General features: G+C 38.3%; 1 protein-coding gene across 1 annotated transcript in view; it reads right to left on the reverse strand.

The window, feature by feature from the left end:
* Positions 1 to 18125, reverse strand: part of WWC2 (WW and C2 domain containing 2) — a 170610-nt gene that overhangs the window by 11257 nt on the left and 141228 nt on the right. Inside the window, exons 16-21 of the mRNA XM_036228681.1 lie at positions 17715 to 17882; positions 14555 to 14676; positions 12527 to 12725; positions 11408 to 11572; positions 10164 to 10256; positions 6558 to 6800 (exon numbers count right to left, since the gene is read on the reverse strand). Coding sequence (XP_036084574.1) covers positions 6558 to 6800; positions 10164 to 10256; positions 11408 to 11572; positions 12527 to 12725; positions 14555 to 14676; positions 17715 to 17882 — 990 coding nt within the window. The remainder of the gene's footprint in view (positions 1 to 6557; positions 6801 to 10163; positions 10257 to 11407; positions 11573 to 12526; positions 12726 to 14554; positions 14677 to 17714; positions 17883 to 18125) is intronic.

The raw sequence follows: 18125 nt of genomic DNA on the forward strand, positions 1-18125 counted from the left end.
AGGATGACTGTGAGATGCACTGTGCACGGCTTGTTGGGGCCGGTCCTACAGAATCCAGCAAGCCGCACGTGTAGTGGCCACCTCCTTTCTTACCTCCCCTCTGCTCCCCGGGGCTGCGCTCCCTTCATGAAGTCACGGAAGGGAAATGTTTATCTCAGGCTCTGCGCAAACACAAGAGCAGCCTCCTTGAGCTCTTCTTCTCTCTCAGAATCTTGGTGTGCAAACTGCCTGTAAAACCAACTCAGTGCTGGTTCATCAGATAATGCAGACCAGAGGTAGAATTAACTTCTAAACAAAATCGCCAATGCAACTTATGTAAACATGATTATGATCATCAGTAGAAACTTATTATGAGCCAGAATCATGCATAAGTAGGTATCAATTAATGACTAAACAACTGCAAATTAAGAGAAAAAAAAAACCTTAAAGCACTATTTCACACGCTTCCAAAGCTGCAACAAGATGTACTTACATCCTGCATTGGGCGGGACTTAGCGGACTGTGGCCTCTGAATCTTTACATTCTTGATGCTAACTGGAAAAACCCATCAGCTCTGAAGTATTCTGGGCAAATCTGAATGAGCAGTTGTTACCTTATCTAAATGAGTGTTGATATGCTGGTGAGGGAAGGCCTGTTCTGTGAGCAAAATGAATCCAATCTGGCATTAAAGCTAACTCTCGGCCAACAATGCTTGGCTCTGTGCAGGACTGCTGCAGGGAGCCAAACTCCACATACCTAGAGTAGCACTTTACAGAGACATGGATTCCGAGGTTGGCCCAGGAAATGACAGTACCAGGCAGGTATGTCAGCCAGCACCCACTTTGCAGTAGGGATAACAGAAATGCTAATAATTAGGTGATGAAAGGGGTAAATGTCACTCATGTCACACAAACGGTTGCCTGAATGGCAGAGATGGCAGTTTTCAAAGAGGTTACTTACCAGGGAATTTATGTTCAACTTTATATTATGTCTGGAAAAACAGCCTGGCACTACTATGATCATTTCTGTCACTAAGAACGGTATGATAGGTTGGTTTGACAGATTTGAAAACAAACAAACACGGGGCAGTCAGGCATCCTGGCAGTGTGGGATGTGTGACTAGGCCACCTTCTCCTTATCGCTGCCATTATTTTCCTAGATCGTGACTGTGAACCCCACATGGGATGCTGGGCACAGAACAGCGTCAAACTCCTATTTCAGAACAGTCTGTCAGAGAGTTGAGGCTGATATGCAACACTGTCTTATACAGATACCCAGGAAATACTAACTGATTTGATCCGATAATATCCCTAGACCATGGTGCCCCTACAACTTGGTTCCAGAGACATCAAGGCACAGCCACAGCCGGTGGCCGTGTCTAACCCTGAGGCAGGGCACAGGCCCGCAGTTGCCCAAGCTCTCCTGGTGCCACACACAGTGCCCACCAGTCAGTTTCTCATCACTCCCTATATGCTGTATTTATCTTCACCAGTTAGGTCCTGGGGAAATCTTTTATCAGAATGGGGATAAACAAAACTCCAAATCGGATAATACCATGTCTGGCAGGCAAGATCAGAGGGCTTTAATGAGGCCAAGGAGATTTCGCCAAGGCTAGATGGGACCTATGCTACAAGGCACAGTAATGCAGAAGAAGCAAAAAGGTTGCCTGATCCCCCACCCCCCACCCCGGGGCTGAAAGCACCTTAGCAGAGAGAGGATTTGCATTGAGGTTTTTCTTCTTTACAAGGGCCATTTCTGCTCAAGTTCCCTCAAGAAACCCCTCCCAGAATTTTCTGCAGCTGAAAACAAATACATATTCTTGACTGGCTTAATAAAGGGAAATCATTAGAATGAACAGGTGTGCATTAAACACCAACTTTTTCTCAAGCGCAGGTTTCAGAGGCTGTGAGAAATGCATCTAAGTCGGCTCTGACAATCTGTCTCCTGGGCCATTAGGTTCTGTGCTCCTTTCTGTTTTCATCTACTTGGACTAAGGGTTTCTTTAAAGTAGAAGGAAAACAAGCATTACCCTAAAAACCTGCAAACCTAGAATCTTCCATCAATAGCAGCAAAAATCTTGGCAGAATTCTACAATGAAAGACTGGGAAACCCACTCAGGACAAAAGTATATTTATGATACTTTTACCTTTGAAAGGATGCCTTACTCCTGTATCTTTCAATCGGTGTTAGACAGGCTGCTCGGAACTTGCCCAAGCTCCCCTGTCTGTGTTTTGTGGAGATGGTCTAACCCCAGGGACTCGGAAGAGCCTCCCCCTCTAGCTGATATCCCGTACACGTCACCGCCGCACAATGTTCCCAAAGAGTTTGTCTTTAAGACCTTCAGTCTCCTCATCACCTCATATAGTCAAGGTTTTTAATAGTTTTGCCCCAATTTACCGTACTTCCAACTAGGTAGGAAACAAAATAGGCGCTGCAGACAGGATAACCAAAACATAAAAGAGATACATCCTATATTTGTTACCATGAGTTTTCAACTTTATTTCTGACATTTAAGTCCTTAATCTACCCGGAGTTGATTTCTATATATGAGGCAAGGATCCAATATCATCTTGTTCCACATGAGTGATTTTTCTAGCTTCGCTGCTTCAACAGTCCCTCCTTTAGCCTCTGGCTGATACGCTATCTCCGTCACGGAGCTATGCTCTGCATACGCATGTCTGTTTCTGGGCTCCCGATTTCATGCTATTGATCAGTCTCCGGATTCGTCCTCCAATCCCGTACTGTCTATCTACCTTAGTGGCTTAACAAAGCTTGATTTCTTGCAGGGCAAGTCCCCCTCCTTATTTTTCTTCTCCAGAAGTATTTTCTTTTTAGCATAATAAAGTACTTAAATTTTTTTTTAATTTAAATTTTAATTTTTTCAATTATAGCTGATGTTAAATATTATATTATTTTCAGGTGTACAGCATAGTGGTTAGATATGTATATAATTTATGAAGTGAAAGTGATCCCTCTGATAAGACTAGTACCCACCTGACACTATACATACTTATTACAATATTATTTACTATATTCCCTATGCTGTACTTTACATCCCCATGACTATTTTATAACTGCCATTTTTGCTTCTTAATCCTTTCTTCAGAAGTATCTTGGCTATTCTTTGTCCCTTGTTCTTCATTAATTTATCAATTTCCATGAAGGCCACGTAGGCATTCTTCTTGGAATTAGACTAACTCTATGGTACATTTCAGGGAGAATTGAACATCTCCACAATATTAATGCTTCCTCTATACTGGGGGCGGGCAAACTGTAGCCTGCCATTAGTTAGAACACAGCCACAGCCAATTCTTCACATCTTGTCTGTGGCTGCAGCTGTGCTACATGGGAGTAGCAGTGACCCCTATGGCTCACAACACTTAAGTGTGGCCTTTTACAGAAAGTTTCCTGGCCCATGCTCTACATGAATGTGGTATTTCTCCATAAATTTAGGTGTTTTTATATTTCTCCTCATAAGGTTTTGTAATTTTCCCTCTACTGTACTGCACATTTTTGTTAAATTTATTCCTTGATATTTGATATTCTTTGATACTGTTGTAAATATCTTAATTAAATTTACTAGTTGTTTCTGGTTGCTGTATAGCAATGCAACAGAGTTTTATGTATTCTTCTATTTACATATCTTGTTAAATTCTATTATTATTTGTAATAACATGCAGATTTTTTAAATATACAGAATTGTGTTATCTGTAAACGATTATAGCTTTATGTTTCTAGTTTCCAATCTGTTTCTACATTTTCCTTGTCTTACATTGGTCAGAATTCCTAATACAGTGTTGAACAGAAGAGTATTTAATGTCTTGTTTCTAATTTTAAAAAGAATGATTCCAATGTTTGTCTGTTTAGGAACACATTTGTTTGATCAAATTAAGGAAGTTCTCATCTTCTTAACTTACTAAGAGTTTTAAATATGAATGGTTATTGACTTTTATCAATATTCTTCCTGCATCTATTGAGTTGATCAAATGATTTTTCTCCTTACTCTGTTAAAGGAATTAATTATACTGAAAGATTTTTCTCATATTAAAAAAATCATTACTCAGTTTAACATAGTCAAAATGTAGTATCTTTTAAGTACATTATTAGATTCCACTTACTCATACTTTAGTTAGGATTTTGCATCTATATTCATAAATGAAATTGGCCTGTGATTTTCCTTTTTGATAATATTGTCTATTTTTGGTATTAGGGATGATGGTCACACAGAATAAGTTGTGGGGTATTCTCTCTTTTTCTAGTATTTGAAAGAGTTTGTATAAAATAGAAAGAACTTATTCTTTAAAAGTTTGGTGGAAATTATGTATAAAACATCTAGACCTTGTGTTTTCCTTGTGGATAGATTTTTAATCACTGCTTTCATTTTTTTAAGAGGTATAAAATTTTCTATCTTACCCCCTCCTTTCATTAGTTCAAATATACTGTATTATCATAGATATTTGTCCAAATTGTGGGCATATAGTTTTGATAGTATTCAAATATTTTTTAAATTTCAAACTGATCTGTAGTTCTGTTCCACTTTACATTTATAATTTTCTTTATTTGTATCTTTTCTTCATCAATCTTGTCAGAGCTCTGTCAATTTTCTTTTAGTTTTTTTTCCCCCCAAAAACCAACATTTCGTTTTATTGAGCTTTTCTCTACACCATGGAGATTAGATAGCAGCCAAAGCAAAGCACATAACAAGCAATTTATGGATGAATCTTATCAATGCGATATGAAAAAAAGTCCTGAAGTTTTTATGATTACTGATACCTAGGGATCCAGAATTTCATATCATGATAAACTAGAAACAAACAAACAAACAAAAAATAATAAACCTAAAGATGCAAAGCTCTGCTTATATCTATAGTTGTAAAACTCCAATCCAGCTCTGAAAGCCTTTGACTCACAACAATCAAAAGATGCTTCTCTGTGATATTAAAGTTGGTCAATGTCAACCAAGAATTTGAAATTATTGTTCATGTTGAATTGAAAGACTCAAGAGAGTGAAAATGATGACGAGTATCATTAAGGTTAAAAATATAAGTGTGGGTCATTTCAGCTTTTAACTCAATCTCCCATTTTGTAAAGAGACAGCCATGCTGTGCCCCTGCTCTCCTGCAGGCTCTTGTCCGTGGACCTTTCGCTGCCAGGAACTCTCTTCAGTCTTTACTATTGCAGAGTCCTGTACATGTTGGGCCTCTTCACCTCCACTTGGGATGAAGTTCCGCCACCCACTTTGAGACCAGCTGAATTGCCACTTCCTCCATGAAACCTGATCTCAACAGGAAGCGATTTCTCTTGACCTGGCGTACCTGGCTCATCTCTTTTACCAAACCACAAGCTCTTTAAGGGCACGACAGTGTCTAATGATCCTGGTGTTTGCCGTGGTGTCCAACATAAGGCCTACAATTCAATTCCCCACTGAACAGACATTTACTGAGATCCTACTATATGCTAAGGTTTCTTTCTATGAGGTAGGATATAATACAGATATGTGATGTTTTGTTGCTTACCTCTCTTTAAAAATTATCGTTATCAGTTTGGCATCGATAATTCATATGTTAAGTTTGTAAGTTCCATCTAGGATTAGTAGTGCTAGTCAACTAAATGACTCAAAGTTTCCCTATAGTACCATACACTGCATAATCAAAAACAACTTTGGGCCAAAAAGAGAAGTTTATATTATGGGTAAGAGTTTCTATTAGCTTAAAGAAGCATCTGATCTATTTCAGATTTTCATCCAAGGAGTTGAAAGAAAACAATGTTTTGTTATTTGTAATATTTTAACTATGTGAAAAATTCTATTTGGATACTACATATGGATGTAAACATACACTCCTTAACCAAAACATAAACTCTAATCTTGAGAAGATGAATCAATTTCATAAACGTGCTGGTTCTTGAAATTTTGGGTCATATTTATGGGGGAGAATAACAGAAATATGATCTTAAAAATACCTTATTTTTTATCAGTAATTTACTTCTATCTTATATAGTTGTATGGTGAAAGGCAAGGGAGAATGTCAGTATGTGAAGTGTGACCTTTCTTGTAGGTAAAGAAGAATGTGAAAACTTAGGAGCATTAAAATTAGTAATACTTTTATAATTGGTATGGTTAACGAATCTTAAAGATCCAATCAGAAATTTCAAAGAAAAGTTATCATGTACGTTAAGTTATACTGAATTTAGTTGCCAAGTCTTAATGTTGAGACAAAGAAAAATGCTGAGCAAATGAAGATGATCACTTCGCATTTGCTGCCCTGTGCCTGTCAGGAGGCCAGTGGCCACCAGAGCTGCTGTTGTCGGGGGAGGGGGGGATTGGAGTGGGGGAGGGGTGGAGGTGTGGGGGGACCCCTTATCTGTACTTTGGGAGTGGCAGTACCACCCTTAGCCATATCCTGGGTTTAAAAAATATCTCTAACAATGGGAAAAAAATGTGTTCCAAGTTCTTGGAAAAGGATATGAAGACATGAGCAAAACTGAGTTGTAAAGTGGGTAACTTCTACATGGCAGACTTTAATAAAGGTTGGCTCTATGTAATCCCTCAGAGATAACGGAGACACTGAAACCTGTACCTGCTTCTCGGCTTCTTTCAGGAGCTTCTGGAATCTCTCATCTTCCCGCACACCGGGTGGAAGGTCCGTCTCTCCCTGCGCTTTCAGTTCTTCCAGCTTTTGCCTCAAGCCCCTCAGGGCCTGCAGCTCATCATTGAGGCGACTCTGCCGGGTTAGAGATGCCTGAAGATCCAGTTCTAAGTCTAGAGATGTGCGCACTGGGCATTCTTGTGCTGCTCTTCTAAGGACAGGTTGGCAAACCGTCTGGATAGTTAGAAAACAACAAAACGCCTTGATTACATTGACACTCATTATTCTGCCTTCCCTCCTTCCTGGCACATGATGAGGTGGGATTTCATTGCTCCTTGAGTGAGGCATAACCAGCCAAGTGACTTGCTTTGGTCAATGACAGGTGAGTGGGAGTGATGTGTATCACTTCTAGGAAGAAACTTTTCAAGGTTAGTGTGCGATCTGTACTTTTCTGTCACCTGCTAGAGACACAGTAAAGATCCAGAGATGGCGGCCCCATCAGCTTGGGTCCTTAGTGAGGACCAGGGGCAGAGCATCCAGCCAGCCTGCACTGAACAAGTAGCTAAGGAAGAAACAAACATTTACTGTTTTAAACCACATTGTTTTAAAGCTGTTACCACCATACATTCTAGCTTAGCATGATGAATTTATTATGCAAAGGCTGCCCTCTGTGCAAAACAAATACATTACGAGAAACTTACATTTCCTCCATTTTAGGACACATAACTGTATCCCCACAGCTTACACCTTTTCCCATCATTTCCCTAAATGCCAGCCAGAAGGTAGCTGGTTGGCAGAGCTAAGATTCGGGCTCTCTCCTCCAATCGATACTCTTGAAACTTCAGCTCCTTCTTCAATTTCCCGCTGTCTAATATGTACTTTCACCCCCAGATCACCGGTGTTCTTCCCGCAGCCAATCTTATCCATTTATCAAGAAATAACTATTAAATATGTATCAATAAATGACTGCTGTGGGTTTGTAGGCAAAAGACTAGGAGGAGAAGACACAATTTCTAACCTCGAGGACTTCAGGCAGAGACTGGTGGGAGACGGTAGGAACAGAAAACTGCCAAGTGGCGACTTCTGTGCCACAGGAAGTCAGGGAAGGGAGGGATCATTCAAGGCCGGTCAGACTCGCTTGAGACAAGGAATTCAGGTGAGGCTGGGTGAGATGGCATGGGCAGAGGGGAACAAACAGGGCATTTCTTGCCTAGACTGCTGGCAGTGGGAATGGAACATAAGAGCTTACTAATAAAAACTGGTACTATTTGATACGAGAGAGAGGGGACTCAAACTTGAGAAGTATTCTAGCTTCAAGACCTGAAACAATGGTGGTGCTCATGACACACGAAAGGAGGAGGGCCTGTCTGCCCCTTTTCTTATTTCGGAGCCCTAGCTCAAGTCTGAATAGCTTTCATTGTCTCCTCCTGGTCCTCTTACTCCTTGTCCAACACATACTCTAACATTCTGTAACATTCTTAAAATTAGGTTCCCTTTATTCATCCTCTGCTCTAACAAACTTACTACACAGCAGGATCATCTAGACACATACCCCTTTGATTGTATTACTCATTTTTCAAAATCAGAAATACTTCCTGGTTGTCATGCTCATGGAGCCCTTTTGGGACCCCGAAGTGCAGTGGTCTGCTGGTGAATGTCTGACAACTGGCTCACTAATCTATAGGGTTGGCCAATGTCTTTGGTGTGAATACTCCCACCGTAACTGTTTTCAAGCTGTGGATGTGATGTCACTGAATTGGGAAGAGATGTGTAGCGCTGGCTTTCGTGAGCCAGTACGAGGCTCTAGCACAAACCTCAAGCTCCATGTGCCTGACACTTTGCTTTTTCGGTCAGGTAAATTTTTTACTGATCTTTTCAGATGCTTCCAATCTCTCACACCTCTATACCTTTTTCACACTGTAACTCCTAAATCAAAATACTGTTCCCTACTCACTTCTACCAAACCATATCTACTTTAAAAAACATATTACAATCATCACCTATACAGTGTTTCAGGATTAATCTTTGTCTGGTTCAAGGAGTTCTAACAACTAAGTTTATCAGTAAGCTGACTGTTATTCAGCTCTACTCAATTTATAAACACTTCTGGTTAAAATTTCCCTGAGGAGAGCTACCATCCTCTGCAAGTATGTGCTGTTTAAAAATGCAGGTGATGTATGAAGGAGTTGGGAAGAATTTTCATTCAAAATAATGAAAATTCAGGTGCTTTTAAAGGATAAAATTTGATAATCTGAAAGATCTGCACCTCGAACTTTCCTGAAAATAATGATGTTATACAAATGCTAGCATATTTACCTTTAGAAAAAGAAATATGCTAATTACTTTTAAGTAACTAGGAAATTAAACCAGGGGACCCAAACATTGCCCAGTCCTATATCTAGTACTTTGCACAGAGCGGGCTCAAACCAGAGTCACGGGCGAAGATAAGGACCACCTTTGCGTCTTCCCTCCCAGCCATCATCCACGGGACCTAAGCTCTGGCTGAGCTTGATCATTTCTTGTCTCATGACTGTATTTTCCTGCCCTGGGTCACTTCATGCTAACGACCAATAGCACCTGGCACCCATCCCCCACCTCCCATAAAGCTACCATTTTCTTTGAAACTTTATCCAGGCGTCGAGGCCACAGACCTCCCCCATGAGGCCTTTCTGATTCTCCCAACCAGAGGAGCTCATTCTCTTCTTTCACCCACAATGCTCTCATCATCCTGTGTGCCCCCGAGTACCTCCTCTGGACTGGAAACTCCTGCAGGCGGCGCCTCACCACCTGCAGAGCTGAGCTCAAACAGTGCTTTGTACTTACCGAATAAGATACTTTAAGCTGAATTAGAGCAGCTTAGTAAATTATTACTAAATAAATTATTAGTAAACAAAAAACTTCCCATTAGCATTTCAGCTCTTGGTAAGTAAACAGGAATTTCTGACCTACTTGACCTGTTCAACCTTATTTAACTTATTTAAATGTTCTCTCAGATTTATTTTTTAAAGGTCATCCAGAGACCTGTGGCCTCCAGGAACATTTGACTTAAGCTTTCTCATCCACACTAATCTTAACCTTCTTAAAATATCTCCTTTTAAGCAAGTTATTAAGACTGTTACTTCTTTACTGAAACGTGCCCCTTAGAAAAGGTACGGTGTTATATTTTTCTCACAACTGCTCAAGAGCCAGCCAGACCTGGTGTGAAAACCAGCAGCCATCAGCAGGAATGCGTGCAACCCACCCCGCAGGCCCCTTCTCCATCGATACTGCCAACAAAATTTCTTGCCTTAATTGGCTCAGCATCCAAACCAATGATGAATGAATGCTCTCAGGCACATTCTCTCTCCATTTCTGTAACTGACATAATGAGTTTTCCTGCCCCCTTATGTCGTTTCTCACAACCTACCAAGAGCACCTGATATCCATCCCCCATCCACAGCCAAAGGGTATTCTCTAACCTTATCTGCAATCACAGTGGCTTCACTCAATGGCCCAAGAGCATGCAGCAATGATGCTCAAGAGTTCTGGTATTTATGCTTTGCAATAATGACTCTGGATTGGTCTAGGATAGGGGGCTGTTGCTGAGGGAATACATACCCTTTTGACCCTCAAACTGCGCCGTTCAGTGGAGTTTCTTACAAACAGTGATTTTTTAGCCAGGGTCGAACTGTCACTGTCACTTCGATTTAACTGGCAACAAAGGATAAGAAAAAGAAGATCACCACATAACACTTGAGAAGTTTATCAGACAAAGCAGGTAATGATAAGAGGAGTTTATTTCTTTAAAAAGGACCTCCTCAAACAAGTTTTTTCCTGTCCTATGCTTTCTTAAATAACTTAATTTTTAAAAATAATTTAAGCAATTGCTTTCTGGTGGCAGTTATCGAAAATCATGTGTTAAGATAATTATACATACTCTGAAATAATATTGTGCTTTGTATTTTTTAGCTAATAGGCAATGCTCATTTTTTTAAAGAAAGGTTGATGTACAGAGCTCAGAATCACAGTTAAGACAATCTAAATGTAGTTTGTACAATCTAAAACGCCCTGCCCAGGCAGCATGTTCCCAGGCCCTCTTATTCCACGGCACTAGCCCCATATAAGACACTTTACATTTAGTCATCGTGTTTTTTGTTTGGCTCAACTTATAAGAATGTAGGCCCAGCAAAGGCAGAGTTCTAAGTCTTTCTGTTTAGAGAAATCCCAAGTATCTAGAAACATGCTTAATAGCAGATACTTAATAAAAATATTTGTTGAATTGAATGAATAAATTTAAAAAGTATTTTCTAAGCCATTTGATAATATTAAACCTACATTACTATAAATCGTAAATACTGCTAAAAGTAGAATTTGGTAAATTGTCGCAAATCTCACAATCATTCTCCACAGAACTATGAATCTGATTGTGTCTGGAGGCATTATTAAAAGATGATTTTTGTTCTAAAACTCCATTCACAATTCTTGGTTCAGCAGTACTAACATGGTGTATGATATGCAGCAGAAATATACAAAATAGAAATCTCAGGTCACATTAAGTTTCTGAAGTACAAATATACTGAAAGCCGAGTCCTTAATTTCACTTATTGGAGAAGTAAATGGCATTAGAGCCAATGAGGCAATGAAAAAAGAGAGAAAAAGCCCCAAAACCCAAACTAAAAAGAACTGTAAGAGTGTGATATTTTATGTACATTTTATAAAAGCATTTCTAGCAATTAGTACTTATAGGTGAAATCTGAAGACTCCTGCGACCCAGTGTGTGAAACAGGCTGCTGGCTGGTGGGAGGCGGGAAGCTCGGCTCCCAGCGCAGGGCAGGAGCGGCGGTCCCCCACGGTCCCCTTACCCGGCAGATGTACTGGTTCCGCTCTCCGGGAGAGAAGGTCTGGGAGCGCACAATCACGCTGCTCCTCACGAAGGGACGCTGCCGAGCGCTCAGCCCGCCGCGGTCTTTGGGGCGAACTGCCATGCTGGCATTATCTGCCTCATCGGTATTTGTCTCTTTATCAACCTAGAAGAGAAATAAGTCATTTGTCAGGAGCTGACAGACGTGGATACCTTTGTGCTCCTTTCTTCTAAGTCCAAAAGAAATATCTAACCTTACAACAGAGACTCATGGAGCACTAGGGCCACTTCTAAGAGAAAGGCTTCACCGACTCCTGATGGGGACTCAGGGAGATGGACCCACGGTGGGTGGGACAATATCTGTCCAAACAGGGTTACCCATAAATGGAGGTGCCACCTCTACCAGACTAGGCCTAAAGAATGAAGTTGTACATTTATAGAAGGTAGATGTGGCTCTATAAACAATCTTATTTGGGCATGCTTCATCATTAATCATCATTAAACTGATTAAAATTTTCAGTCAGGGTACATATTTTTTTCCCTCAGGAATAAAGAATCGAAAATTTCTAAACTTGTTACAAGATCCCAAGTTTGCCAGCATTGCAAAGCTTGAGAATGGTTTCCCCCTCTGGGGATGGCGGTCTTAACATCTCTCACGTAACTACCAAAGTCACGTGCTTAATAATTTGGCTGGTGCTTGTGCCTAGACCAAGCCACCTGTCACCTTCCAGAAGAGATTTCAATCAGACCACCCTCTAACCACAATGCATTCAAATGTTTAATTCATGTTTGAAATCAAAATAAACTTACAACGTTTACGAAACTTAATGCAATTAAGCAGTCATCCTGGTGTTATCCAGGAAATTCTGAAAACGCTTTTAATTAAAATTTGCAGAACATTTACCGAGATCTAAATAGCACTGCTTATCTTCTTATATAAAATTTAAGTGGTGCTCATTTGAAAATTTTAAAGCATTTACATTGCTTCTTACAGCCTACTCCCAGTCTAACCCGATGGGCTTTGGCTAATCCTAATATGAAATTACACCCGAAGAGACAAACTTAGTCGACATGGTGCCTATGAGAGCTCTGCTTTAGGAGCATAGTTGGAAATATTCACCAAGGTGGGTGTTCCAGAAGGTGGCTGACTTCCAAGGTCTCTGACACAGTTGTTTTCCTTCCTACTCGTGTCTTCGCTCATCTCAGGCATCCTCGGGCACGAACGTGGGCCTTCTGCGTGGCTGCTGCCCTCTGACAAAGTAACTTCAGCCTCTTCTTCAGCCACAATCTCCTCTGAGGCCTCTCTCAGCATTGTTAACCTTTGGTGAAACAAAACAAAACATATTTATGTCAAACAGGTGTGCTCTGTGCAACAGTGCACATTCGCCTGTTATCTGGGCAAGGAATAACACACTCACACGACGATTCAAGCCATTTCTTTGCCTGGGACTTGTACTAAATTGCACATGAAAAATAAAATCATCTCTAGCAATCTACAGCAATATCAACATAGTTTGGTTACTAAAAGGTAAATTCATGACACTTGAACTAATGCCTAGAGATTAAAATAGAAATATACTGAAAATCACATATAAAGTTTAACCTCACCATTTAAAAAGATTGATATTTACTACAATATAATTTGGTCTTAGCTGTTCGTTAACTGTAAAATTAATCATACTGTGGAATGGAGTTATTCTTGCTAAGAATGAATGATTAAAAATACCCATTGTCAACTGTGCTTACAGTCTAGCAGAGGTAGAACTTTGTGGAAAGGGAGTTTTATTACTGAAATAACAGAAGACTCTTAATACCATATGACCTTGTTTTTAACAAAAGCCACGGTATGGTCTTGGGTGGCATTATAACTATGGCTCTAGAATATAAATATGGTTTGTATTCTGTATAAACTCTATTGACAGGAAGGCAGAAGTACCAGAGTGGTTTTGAATTTCTCATGCTTTATGGAGTTTCGTGTTCTTAGAATGCAAACACTTTTTCTACTGATAACTAAAAGTTGGGCTTCAATTGTGATTGGTGACATACGGACAAATTGGCACAGATTAGTTCCTAAACGCTAGTCATGAAATGGACACGGGAGAGCTAGTAACGAATACCTTGAGTTATAAATTTCTTTAAGTTACGTACTAAGTGTATTTTTTGAAATGCGTGTGAAACAAATTGCATTTTACATACACAAAGAAGGCTTGTTATTTAAAGATACCATGATGAAACTTATAATCGCTCTCATATTTATTTTTTCAGTGCTCTGATTTTTATTCACTATGAAGGATTTTTGATAACAACAAAGTATATCTGTACCTTTTTATATCACTGTAGTAAGCTGTTCCTCTCACATACCCATAATTTTGTTTCTATGATATATCTTGTTATTATAATTTGCAAAAAGTTTTATATACACACATATATACAAATGCATGCTATATATGTATATGCATATATAGGTTAACAGTGGCTCAATCAAACATAACAGTATAAGCACTATATATACAAAGTTAATCTAAGTGATTTTACATGTATATTAAAAAAACTAATGCAGTCACTCAAATATTGTTTTTAGAGAAAACAATACAAACCAGGAAAGATAGTTCTTTATACATATGTAAGTCTAGACAGAAGTTATAATAACTTTCTCTCTCTCTCTCTGTTTCTTCCCACCTCCCTTTAAAGAATAGGGTATGAATAATGAGAAGAGAACAAAAAAGAAGGCGAAAGTGGTAATAAATAGAGAAATGACTACTCAGAAGCTGTTTTCTAAATACCTGCTTCAACTTCCTAGAACCTAAATAATACTTCCGGTAGTTTAACGGAAAAGAGAGTCAGTTTTAAAATTTACCTAGAAATCTAAAATAGATAGTTCAAGACTTGAAGTTTAAAAAGCTCAAAAATTACTGAAAAATAAAGAATCTCGCTGATGTATTAACTTTGTCCACAATCTCGCCGTTACCTCCTTTGACTCTAAAAGGACCAAGGCGAGTTGTTCTTCTAGGGGTACATGACTAAAGCCACACTGCTTTTCATAATTCCAGAATAAGATCTGAACCTATAAAGGTTTTTCTGAAAGTTTCTTATGAGAAACTAAACACATCTTTGAGTTCTCAATAGCAAAAGGAAGTAACTGTTTTACCAGTCTCCATCTGGACGCCTTTGCTCTTCTCCCTGCCCCGGTTCTTCTACTTCTTGTGCTAATTCTTGTTCCACGGCCAACAGCTCAGCTGATGTTCTTGCAAGTAAGGCTGACACTGCATCCTAAAGAATGTAAAACATATGGCAATTAACATCATATGCTTCTAGAAACTTAAAAACTCATCAGATGGGGACTTGTACTTCCAGTTATAACAGACAGCAAATTCATACTTAATGGTGAAAGAATGAAAGCTTCCCTGTGAAGATCAGGCACAAGACAAGGATGTCTGCTCTCGCCACTTTTGGTATTGTACTGCAAGTTTCTAGCCAGGGCAAATAGGCAAGAAAAAGAAAAGACAACTGGAAAGGAAGAAGTAGACTAACTCTATTTGCAGAAAATAAGATCTTATACACAGAAAATTGTAGGGAATGTACTAAAAAGCATAAGAACTAATAAATGAGTTCAGCGAGGTTGCAGGATACAAGATAAATAGACGAAAATTAATTGTGCAATGAATAATCTGAAAATTCAATTAAGAAAATAGTTCTATTTATAATAACATGAAAAAGAATAAAATTAACAAAAGGAGTGCAAATTTTGACTTTGAAAACTACAAAACATTGTTGAAAGAAATGAAGGAAGACCTAAATAAATGGAAAGACATTCTGTATTCATGGATCAGAAGACGTAACACTTAAGATGACAAACTGACCTACAGACTCAATGCAATCTCTATCAAAATCCTAACTTTTTTTTTTCTCCATAAATTGACAAACTGATACTAAAATTCATATGGAAATACAAGGAACCCTGAACAGCCCAAGCATTTTGAAAAGAAAAAGTTTAATGACTCAAATGTTCTGATTTCAAAATAACTATAAAGCTACAATAATCAAAGCAGTGTGGTACTGGCATAAGTACAGACATAGAGATTGATGAAACAGAATTTGGAGTCCAGAAATATAAATGCTCACACTTATGAACAATTGATTTTTGGCAAGGGTGCCAAGATAATTTGATAGAGAAAGAATAGGTTTTTTTCACCAAATAGTGTTGGGATAACTGTATGCCTACATACAAAAGAATAATATTGGAATGACCCATTCCTCATATTACATATAAAAAACAACTCGAATAAATCGGAGCCTTAAAAATAAAACTAAACTTTAAAACTCTCAGAAGAAAACACAGGAGTAAATCTTTGTGATGTTAGGTTTGGCAATACCTTCTAAGATATGACCCCAACAGCATAAGCAGTAAAAGAAAAAAATACACGATTTGACTTCTCTCACAATTTTATACTTTACTGCAAAGGAAACCATCAAGAATGTAAAAAATAACCCAGAGAAGATGAAAAAATATCTGTAATTTATTGGGTAAGAGACTTTTATCAGGAATACATGAGGAATTCATAACTCAATAACAAAAAGATAAATAACCCATTTAAAAAAGACAAGGGATCTGAGTAGACAGTTCTAAAAAAAAAAAAAAAAAAAAAGAATGTACTAACGGCCAGTAAGTCCATGAAAATAAGCTCATCATCGGTCATTAGAAAAATGTGAATCAAAACCACAGAGCTCTCCCACTTATGCCCACAACATGGCTAGAATCAAAAAGACAGGCTCATGACATGTGGCAACGGTGTGGGGACACTGGAATCCTCCTTCATTGCTGGTGAGTATGTAAATGGTGCGGCCGCTTTGGAAAACAGTTTGGCAGTTCCTTAAAATGTCAACACTGATTCACTATATGATCCAGCGATTCCACTCCACGTATAGTCCCAAGAGAAACGAAAACATATGTCTATATAAACTCTTGTATAAAACTGTTCATAGCAGCATTATTAACAGTCAAAAAGCATAAACAGCCCAAATGACCAACAGCTGAGGAACAGATAAATTAAAGGTGGTATATCCATACAATGAAATATTATTTGGAAATAATAAGAAATGAAGTATTAATACATGCTGTTATTTGGATATACCTTGAAAACATTATGCTAAGTAAAAGAAAACAGTCAACAAAAGAACAAATATTGTATTATTCCATTTATATGAAATGTCTATAAATAACAAATTTATATAGAAACATTAGCGGTTGCCTTGGGTCAAAGGGATTGCAGAGAACCAAGAGCAACTGCTACCTAATGCGTACGGGGCTTCCTTTTGGGATAATGACAATGTTCTAATGTTAGCTTGTGGGGATGGTTGCACAACTCCGTGAATTTACTAAAAACTACTGAACTGTGTGCTTCAAATGGGCGAACTGTATACTATAAATGGGTGAACTGCCTATGTGAATTACATTGCATAAAGCTGTTAAAAAATTTATACACAGCGTACCCATTATACAAGCATTCTTAACGGTATAAATCATACTTCATCGTCTTCACGACTTACTTGGTGTCTACCACAGGTAATGTAAGTTCTACCAACACTTTTGTTTCCCTTTTCCCACCTATCACAATGTCCACTATAGTTTCTCGCACATACTAGACGATCAATAGAGAATTGTTGCTTTAATTATCTGACTTATATTTAGTAAACTCTTTCCTTATAGATGATCTAAAATAAATGTGAACTCAGAAACAATATCTACAAATGACAAATCACTGACGAATGGCCTCATTAAATGCCTTTTTGTAAAATTTTTGAAGCACTTAAGTGTGACTGTTGTTTTCAATAGACGTTTTAATAGAAAACACTTATGAACACTGATGTTAAAAATGGAAACTAAAACACTGTTTAAGCTTAGCAATTTTTAACGTTTGCAAAATAAAATAGTTCCAAATGTATAACTTGACAGTGAACACAATGTAAGAAAGTATAAATTTAAATGAAAATGTTTTTTATGGCCACTTAAAACAATGAAGCTTCAACATTGTTTTATTTTTATGGAAGGATGTTTGAGCAGAAACAAGCCATTCTTTTATGAACTATACTTGAAGCAGAGCTAGAAATCCCCCCTTCTCTCCTCTTCCCTTCCCTCCCATCCCCTTCCTTCCTTCCATTTTTCAGGAAGCTGGGAGAAAAGGTAAACTGTGAAATGAGAAAAAGAAAGGATAGTGAAAGTGAATAAAAACATACTGGTATCATAGCATTCTATATGCCATATTATTTTATTCAATTGTAATAACTTTTTTTCTCTAACGTTGACTCACCAAGTCTATAGGATCTACTAATGGCTGGTTTGGTTGAAATACAGAATCCTCATTTTCTTCTTCATTCTTTTTGGAAGGCATTTGCTTATTAGAGGGAAGCAAGTTATACCACAGAGTGAAAATCTCATTGGAAAATGGTAAATCTGCCAGACTGATCTGAGTTCCAGCCTATGTGACATGAAAAAAACGAAAAGAGAAAATAAAATGTTTAAATTCATATTTGCTCCTCCTGATACAAGATTATTGGGCAAGCTTGTTTTAGGGTTAAAAAATGTACTACTCATTATAAAAAGCACTTGTGGATTAAAAAAAAAACTGGACATGTTTTATATTTTCAGGTGTGAGTAAATAAGAAATAATCCCTCTAAAAGCCAACCTTGGGGTTATTTTGTGAGATACTATTTTGTCCAA

The sequence above is a fragment of the Rousettus aegyptiacus genome, unplaced genomic scaffold (assembly GCF_014176215.1).
Source record: "Rousettus aegyptiacus isolate mRouAeg1 unplaced genomic scaffold, mRouAeg1.p scaffold_m13_p_11, whole genome shotgun sequence".
NCBI classification, from domain to species: Eukaryota; Metazoa; Chordata; class Mammalia; order Chiroptera; family Pteropodidae; genus Rousettus; species Rousettus aegyptiacus.